General features: G+C 38.9%; 1 protein-coding gene across 1 annotated transcript in view; it reads right to left on the minus strand.

Moving 5' to 3' along the window:
- Positions 1-8,517, minus strand: part of LOC119424407 (protein FAM222A) — a 16,414-nt gene extending 7,897 nt beyond the window's left edge. The window contains exon 1 of the mRNA XM_037691878.1: positions 8,388-8,517. Within this exon, the coding sequence (XP_037547806.1) occupies positions 8,388-8,517 (130 nt within the window). The remainder of the gene's footprint in view (positions 1-8,387) is intronic.
- Positions 8,518-9,892: the final 1,375 nt, after the last annotated feature.

A 9,892-nucleotide genomic window follows, 5' to 3' on the forward strand; every position in this document is an offset into this window, starting at 1 on the left:
TATATATAAATCGAACTGTAACAGTAAAAATACATCCAGTATATTCTGCACCTGCAGGCATGAGTAGAAAACATTTTAAATCCACAAAACACATCCTGTTTGTTGCTTTTAGCTTGGTTGGAGCGTGCACTATCATGCACTATCATGAAGTGTTTCGTGTGTATCAAGTGTTTTGGTGAAGTTCATTAGATAAGCGCTTCCTTGGGCCTTGATTCTGCAATTAGCTGAGGAAACACGACAAGCTGTGGAAAGAGTAACTTTTTAAAAATCTTAAATGTGTGTTTTGTTGAGAGAAAACAACAAGCGGGTCAAATATTTCACAATGCAACACAAACGGTGATGCATAAATAAGTTTTAGGAATTTCTATAAAGACGTGCGATTAGACACGACTATTAAAGTAGGTGAAATTAAAAAAAATACCTCAGCTGTAAAATACTAACTCCACAGCGTGGCGGCTTGTCTTCGATGTTTCTCTCAGAGAGACACTGTATTTACACAATAAAAGTTCTGTGCTGCAAAATAAAGATAAGGAATGAAAACAAATTTGAGGCTGTTCACATGACAACAGGGGAAATGGCATCTGTGTGCTGTGAGGTGAGGAATGGCAGGAAGATAATTAGCGGTCTGACCGTAAGCACTTAATCACCCTGAACCTACAGCCTGCACGCCATATCTCTCCCTCCATTCTGACAGCGAGCAGAAAGGAGCACAGAAAATCACAGCAGCCTTCGGTTTTTTTTTGCAAGCCAGGCCGAACCCGTCACGCAGGGCTTAAATATTCTTTGACCTTTTAGCATTTCCCCCCTGGGCTCTGATTGAAGGCAACCACACAGCTCAAAATCTTGATTGTACTTTTATTTTTTGAAGAAAAACAAGCAGGATAGGTTCAATGTGGGACGCTGCGTGAATCCTGATACATTTATCGATCCCAGCCTTTAGTTGGTTTAAAATATGTTCAACACAATCAAAATGGTAATCAACTGTTATGGCAACAAGCAGAAACAACCCTTTTAAAGGATACAGCTAACTAATACCAATTTCCTCTTTCTGTTCAGGAAACACATGTGAATAGAAAGACTTGGAGCCATACAGGCTAATTATAAAATCTTAACACTGTTAAATAAATATCAAGCCTAAAGTGTGCCTAGCTGAGTTAAGGAATTTTAAGCATTAATTGCTTCTGTATGTTTAAATTAAGCATTTTAAATTAAAAGCCCAGCACTCATTAAAGGAATGCCGGCCAAGTTTTAAATTAAAATCATCTTATTCTGAAATTTGACAAAGTTTTTGACTTTACAGATAAATCATTAAGATGTTACGTGCGACTGCATTTAATATCACAAGGTCTTGCTGAAACTGTTAGCGCTTTGAGTATATGTTGAGGATAACCCTCAGCTACTAGCACACCAGCTTTTAGCTTATGATCTTTGAAAGATAGAATTATAACCATCTTTGCATTTTCTAAGGTCAGTTACTGTATTTTTCGGATTATAAGGCGCATTAAGAGAAACAAAACAGTCAGATAAGTCAAACTTCATTCAACTCCATCACAAAAACCACATAAAATCAGTTCAAGGTCAGTAAGCGCAACCAGAATTAATACATAATGCGCACCTGATTATAAGGCTCACTGTTGATTTTTGAGAAAATTAAAGGATTTTAAGTGCACCTTATAGTCTGAAAAAATATGGTAGTTGTGACAATTATCTTGAATCAGGTTGACCCCCCAAAATTAATCAATTGTTGATGTGCATCTATTACTTCCTGAGAGTTCATTAAAATCTGTCCAGACATTTTGTTAACAGACACAGACTGACAAACATGCACAAAAAATATGCTGAGGTTTTTCAACAGGATCTTTTAGCGCTCTACTTCCACCTACAAACAGTCACACTCTACGCTTTCTAAACAGGCTAATCTTTTTCCCGTGGTCACACTTGAACTACCCCGCCCCCACCACCACCACCACCACTACCTCCCTAGATTAGAGCAGAGGCCCTTATTGTTTTAGAGCAGTTTGAGTTAATCACTAATTTATGAGCCAAACAAGCCCCGGAGGCAGGGCTGAAACTGGAGTTGGACGAGCTCATCGGGTTTTCTGAACCCACAGCTTCCAACCATTTCATATGGGGTGGGGGTGTTTGTGAACATACGGAAACGATTACCATGACTGCTAGATATGATTCCCACAAGAGATAAAAATGAAAATAAATCCATAAACGTTGGCCAGGCAGAAAAAAAAAAAAGACGTGTGAAAGAAATCCCCACAGGTCTTTTCTGTAAGGCTAATGACTTATCTTGAGCACGGGTGAGATTACTTGTTTACTGGTGTCAAATCCTCAGCAGCACCACGGCCCTGAAAACTGGCATTTAATTACAGAACAGCGCTTCTCGGCAGGCATAAATACTTGTTTACTATACCAATAATCCTGATATTTAAAACGCTATGGCCTTCCCTAATAACAGGGGACGAAGCTCGGCGCGTACACGATGCATGTGAAACCCATTTCTCCGTTACCATGACAACGCCTCCCGTGCACGTGGTTGACCCAGTAATTAAAACCACATAATTAATTGGTCCTGCCTTGGTCTGTTTGAAACGAGTTGCTGCGAAAGACTATATGTCGCTTCGCAAGAGTAAACAACTAAACTAACGGCTGCCAAGTTCTCCCTCTGAACTGGGAACGCTAAGCGAAAATAAATTCTGCTGGTCTTTTTCCATAGTTTACCTTATTCTGCATGCAAACTGCAGCTTACTATTTCAGATAGTTTCAGTCAGCTTTTAACATCAAATGCCAAACAGTCAATTGGAGTTTAGAGGTGCTGTGATTTATTTAAGGAAAACAATAATTGAAACTAACTCCAACAAGAAAGGATGTATATTATCTACTGTATTATTAGAGGAAATATTTGATTTTGAAATTGCTGAACAATAAATTACCAAAGATTTGCTCTTCTAAATAACAATAACTAACTTTTGTTGTATATAATTTAATAAATGAGACAATAAATTGTCCTCACATTTACAACTCATTTTCTTTTGGAGTCAAAATGACCACCATTACAGTCAAAATTAGCAAACACAAACTAAATCAATTTCACACTGTTATCAGTCATTTGTTTTATTATTTAGCCTTTATTTAAACAGGTAGTCTCATTGAGTCACGAGAACTCATTTTCAAGAGAAACCTGTTTTGGGAGCAAATGGTGGGTAGGCCTGTCACGATAAACAATAAATCGATTAATCGCATGATGAATGAAAATTATCAACCTCATTTTCATTTATCGACTTTATCGTTTCTTCATGTCTCTCTCTTTCTACTGAAGACACGGCTCAACTCCGGTGTGCTTCACTGACCCCTCCCTTTCTCTTTAATATCCATTTTAACCATCCAAAATTGCGTTTTTGGATCGTTAAAAGCAGCTAAGCTGAGAAGCTAAGCTACGAGCTAAGCTATCAGGCCGACCTCTGGAAAAAACTCTGTCTTGTCAAGCTCCAAAATTCATGATTGAAACTTGTGCCTTCGTCTAAAAAGTTGTTTTTCTCTGCAAAAAGAAGCTGAGTATTTGTTTACTGATTTTTTTATTAAAAGATTTGTGTGAAAACTGCTATGCTAAAGAGCTCAAACCACACCGAGGGTCTGCCATGTCAGCCCAGTCACGTCAAGGGGCCTCCCTCCCATTTTTCTTAAAGAGACACGCTGCTTAAATATCCATTCTCTGGTTCAAACAGTCTTATAAAAGGTACTACACTCAAAACAAATCAAATTTCTAAAATTTCACAATTACTAATTATTGTTAAATTTCAAACAATATTATCATTTATCGCAATGATTTCTGAGACTATTAATCGCCCAGCAAAATTTGTTATTGTGACAGGCCTAGTTAAGAGCCTTGCTTAGAGCAAATGAGGTGTGGAGGCAGGTGTGGGTGTTCACCTTTTCCACCCACATTTTGATGTTGTCAATCTGGGGAGTTGAACCTGCGACTTTCCGATCACAGGTCCATCTTCTCTAACTTCTGTGCCACCACTCCCCAAATCGCCATTATGAGTTGTTATCATCCCCATCGATTGCGGTCAGACTGTCCCTCCTCTACCTCTTAGTAGGTTCAAAGGTACGTTCTTATCGCTGATAATAGGGTCGGGGGTTAGGTTTAGGGTCAGGGTTAGGTTAAGGCTCAAGAGTCAGGGGGTTAAGTTTAGGGTCAGTGCTCTGGGTCAGGTTCAAGAAAAGAGTTAAATAAAGTTAACAAAAAAAAAGCTTCCAGTTTTAGATGCGGGTGAAGCTGCATATTATCAGCGATAAAAAATGTACCTATAAACCTACTAGGAGGTACAGGAGGGACAGTCTGAACGCAAACTATGGGGATGATAACAACTAATAACGGCCATTTAATGGGCTGATAACATTTGAAGCTGCTGGATTTCATAGATATCGAGCTAAAATTTGGTGTGGTAGCTGGAACTCATCCCCAACATAATTCAGAGTGCCAACAGAACACTCAAGACCTTTGTTTAAACTTGCACCAAAGACGGTGGATGATATGCAAGTTTTCAAGGATTACTAGTTACAATTTATTAAAATTATATTTCAGGTCAAAGATGCTGTGTTTGTTGGATCACTGGCAACTTGGGTGCAGATGGACATTATTGTTTTAGTATCTTAAAGAACCAACAACTTTAATGTTGGAGATTTCAACAGATTAAAGTGCAATTTGCTTGGATGATGCAACTTTTTTGTTTTATTCCATTGGCAACCAGTACTGGTACTTCTTACGCAACTTTAGATATATGCAACTGATGTTACACTTGGGCTGCTAAAAACAAGCTATAAGCAGGTTTTTACAGGCATCTCCTTTTCTCCACTGGAGGAATTTAATAAACACAGCTCCTGGCTGTTTTCGAAAAATATTATATTTATTTTTTAAAAAGTGGAAGGACCAGGCTACTCCGTAAATGAAGGTACTCACTAGCCTTTAACCAATGCTTACAATTTTTGTTACAACAATATCTATCTGCAAGTAGGACATGGAGTAAATAAAGTGTTACTAGAGTATGTAAACTTAGCATTTACATTTTGTTCAAACATTGGTTACATTAAACAGACTATGCAATGATTTAGTTTAGAGTACTAACTTTTTATCAGTTTTATTCTACAGGACTTTTTTTTAGCATCAGCCTCCAAAATTTTCTGCGCAACCTTCCATTCATTGTATGTTTTTTTTAATCTATTAAACCTATGTGCAAATGAATGAATGTGGGTTTATCTATGGTAGATATTGCCTAAACTTATCACACAAAAAGAACTATATTCTCACTCTGCCTTTACAATTTGCTGCCACTAAAATGGACCGCTTCTTCACAGCAACATAGGTTGACCATTATTATAGTCTGAGGTGTCTTCGAACAAAACATCAAATTTGGCTCCTGTCTTCGACGCTGCAGTGGGACACAGAACATGTGCTCTTATGTTTCCCCTCACACTAGTCTTTCTATTTATGACCTTCCTTGGTAAACACACGAAATGACAGAGCCCAGTTCCACATGCCTCCCTCTTTCAGTGTCAGTAGCCTCTGTATGAGCGGCGCTCACAGAACATGGTGACCTCAGGGTCCAACACTTAGCTATGTGTGCTGGAGGAGGCCCTGGCAAACTCTTCTTCACACCAGTTGTCATTCCTCGTTTGTTTTTGTGCCACCGAGCCCAGCACTTTGAGAAACGTTCCCCATCTCCAAAGCTAGCTCAAAGCTCAGGCTAGCAACGTGGGAAAAAAACGAAACACGTAGCCCCTAAATTAACGTGGAGAGAGATAGCAGAGAAAAGCAGACCTCTCGTTTACTGTCATCTCTATAACGTTTCTGCAAAAAAATCTTTCACATGGGCTCGTGGAGCAGACAGAGCGCTCTTGTGTTCAGTACCTTCAGCTTATCGATGGCTAAAAATGGCTTTTAAAGACCCAGCAGTTGCCAAAGACTGTCCCTTCTTAACTTGATCCAGCAACGACTCATTTAATGAAAAAAGCTGGACCACACAGACTCCGCTCCCATCACGAGTCTTTTCCCTGTGGCAGAGCTCGAAATGTCAGACTACAGCTGGGGGGGTGGAGGATGCACTAAGCAGAACTGCAGGAGGGACGGGAGGGAGACATCGAGGCCCTGCAGGTACACACAGGATGAGAAATGCTTCCCTGGTTTGGCCTGAGGCAATCCAGGCCCTTCTGTAACAACAATTAGCAGACAAATGCTCCACTGACTCCAAATTAATATTTAATAACAACGAGGTAGTTTGCCCCGGGAAATGAGAGACGAGTAGATGGAGCATTCACATGTTTTTGTTTACTAGGATGTGCATGTATTAGCTACAGTACAACTAAATCAGGGAAGCTTAATTAACTGCATTGTCTGTCAATTTAACAGTGTTTTAAATCATTTTAGGCTGTTTAAAGTTTACAAATATACTTTTATTCTGATGGCAGCCTCAGCCATTCCTGTTTGTCTCGTTGTGACTGTTAGACTCGAACACTTTTAATGGGGAACTACAAAATAAAAGGTTTTATGACCTTAGCAAACTCTTAGAGGGGTTCCAATGAATAGGAGTCTGAGAGGAAATTCAATTAGCCAGAATAACGTAAAAAAAATAACCTGGGTGAAAATCTGATGATGGGGTCATTTAATCAGAAGCTACATGATGTTTTATTTTACATTTCTGGCTTATTTACATCAGCTGCAGAGTGGTATGAAAAATCTGCGGTTGTCTTTACTTACTCTACTCTACCTGTTTGTATTTGTAATTATTTATATCTTAACATGTGATTATTTTGTCCTTCCTCTAATAGAAAGTACATCTGGACATGCCATTCTGGGTTCATTTGTTCCTCCTTCCTGTCCTCTCAAACCACAGCTGGTCAAAGAAGATGGCCACTCGTCCTGAGCCAGGTTCTGCTGGAGGTTTCTTCCTGTTAAAGGGAGTTTTTACTTTCCACTGTTGCCTTTGTGCTTGATCAGGAAGCGAGACAGTGACGAGGTGAAGATTCAACACAATCTGCTGGCTTCCTGTTTACATGAGAACAACCTCTGGAAATGTTGGTGTTTTTTCAATGTTTATTGGGAGTAATAAACAAAAATAGTGAGGGTTTACATCAAAACGCAGTACAGGTAGTTTCCATGTCAGTCGGGTTGCCAGATAAGAAATTATGAACTATACAGTAGTACTGTCGCTTAAAAATAATAGTATTATGACTTAAGCTGTCATATGTGCAGAGTAAAGATATTCTAAGATGAGGTGTGTGTTGTGTTTGGTGAACATGTGTACAGAAAAGGAGTTGGTAAAAACAATTAATAAAATCAAATTTATCTGGCAACCCCATTCCCACCCAGCTGCATTCATCTCACATGTAGCGTCTGCATGATCGGTTACTCCAAACTGGTGAATACGCCATCGTCTCTTTGGACCCTGGATTTTATTGGTTTTGCTCCTACGTGCTGAAAAAGGGCGCATAGCACAAAAAAACAGCTCTCTGACATTTATTGTAACTGTTCTTAGTGCATAAAACCTTTTGACTGCAGCCGCCTGTAGTGCGCATGTGCGACTTCACACTTGCATATGACACCTCCGCGAGGGGTTCTCTAGAAAATCTCCACTCTGAGACCAGAACTCAGAAACCTTCGGTTGCAGAGAGAACTAGGGCTGTTGTGTAAATAAATGCCCAAACCACAGCAGAAAAAAAATTAATAAAAATTGTCATGTAAACAGGGCCTTAGATATATTTTACTATTTGGCTTTTATAATGTATGTGAATGCTTTTGTACAGTGTCCTGAGACAACTTCTGTTATGACTTGGTGCTATAGAAATAAACAGAAATTAATTGAACAGAAACCTTTGACAGAAAAAAGGTTCTATCAGACAGGATCTAAATGTGCAGACATAATGAATGTAATCACTTAACTTTAAGGAATCTAATCACAAATTCCAGGACTAAAGGTACCCGCCCAACCTTTGAGCAACTGCTGTATAATCAGTCACAGTGAAGGTTAAACACTGACATGCAGCACAAAAATGTGAGGATCATCAGTAACTTTGGGTGGGAGAGCTGATTACCGCTGTAATTTCAGAGTCCACTCTGACCTGTGTGCATTTGCACAGCAGGAGACCATTGATTACTGACCCAATTAACAGGCATTATCATCAAAAGGCACTTTATTCTAATTCAAAGCCGTTCGTGTGGCATATTTAATGTGAACATGCAGTCAGAAAGATTTATCTTAAAAGGGTGTAGTATTTACTATGGAGGTAGTCAAAATTGTGTTTTTGAGGTACTAAATCAGTGTGTGTTTATAAGGGTAAAATGTTTTCAGATAAAATGTCTCCAGCTGTATGAGACTCACCTTTCTGGCTGCATGTCTGCTGTGGGGGTACTGGCAGCAGTAACGATGGTGGCGAAACGTCGAGTGTTTTGGGGGTGAAGCCCAAATGCTGCGACGAGAAGTTCTGCCATCTCTGGATACAGGCTAGCATGATAGTTCACTGGGGCTGCACGCAGCCGGGGTATTCCTGCTAAATTCAAGAAAAATAAGCTTTCACTGAGTCAGCATTTTACTTTTAGATAAAATGCTGATTAAACAAACCCCCACAAAAAGATGGGAGTTTTCTGAGGCTGCACTCACAGACACTGCTTTTAGCAAAAGGATAATCCAAGGGTTCAACATGTTCATGTGAAGTTAGCGTGAAGCTAACATTAAGAAATTAGCACCTTAGAACAAGATGATAATGATAATCCACAGCAGGTGACTCCAGTGACAGAGAAATGGCACTGTGTTTAATTTCTTATTTACATATGTGAAATACATATTTAAGACGACGTCATACATCAATTTGTAAACAGTAGGCTCCAGGGTTTGGGTTTAGTGTTTAGCTTTTGCAATCTTTGTCCTTTTTTGAACCAGATGTGACCATATTTAGACAAAATTATGAATCTCAAATTTGGATAATGCGTATCTTTGAGGTGTAATATCAATTTAGCAATTATATTAGTTCAAGAAGAAGTATCAGCACAATGATAGGAAAAAACAATTTGCATAATGTGAACATAATGTTGACACTACTGACATGAAGTCTGTTGGGACTATGAACACAGCAGAGTATATGGCTCTTTGCGTAAAAAGTTGTTTTTCTCTGTAAAAAGAAGATGAGAACTTGTTTACTGTTTTTTTATTAAAAGGTTTGTGTGAAAAACGCTATGCTAAAGAGCTCAAACCACAACGAGCGTCCGCCATTTTGAGAACCGAAAAAGGAAGGAGAGACAGCACATGTCACGTCAAGGGGCCTCCCTCTCATTTTTCTTAGAGGCACGCTGCTCGCTCCCTCACTATCCATCCTTCAGTTCAAACAGCCGTATACTGCCATCTGGTGGTCAAAAATGGTACTACATGCAAAACAAATCAACCAACATTTCTTTTTAAATTTGACAATAATTACTAATTATTGTCAAATTTCAAACAATATTATCGTTTATCGCAATAATTTCTGAGACAATTATTGGCCCAGCAAAATTTGTTATCGTGACAGGCCTAGTTTTTAATCCATTATATTTTAGAGAAAATAGTTGCAGGTCAGTTGAGTGAACATCTACAAAAAATAATCTGTTTGAAGAGTTTCAGTCAGGGTTTAGAGCTCGCCATAGCATACTGTAGAAACAGCACTGGTGAAAGTTACTAATGATATTCTCATGGCCTCTGACAATGGACTTGTGTCTATACTGGTCCTATTAGACATCAGTGATCAGTTGATCATAATATTCTATTACAGAGTCTTGAATATGATATTGGAATTACAGGAACTGCTCTAAATTGTTTTAAATCATATCTATCTGATAGATTCCAATTTGTAAATA

The sequence above is a fragment of the Nematolebias whitei genome, chromosome 18, assembly GCF_014905685.2.
Source record: "Nematolebias whitei isolate Nwh7 chromosome 18, NemWhi1, whole genome shotgun sequence".
NCBI classification, from domain to species: domain Eukaryota; kingdom Metazoa; phylum Chordata; class Actinopteri; order Cyprinodontiformes; family Rivulidae; genus Nematolebias; species Nematolebias whitei.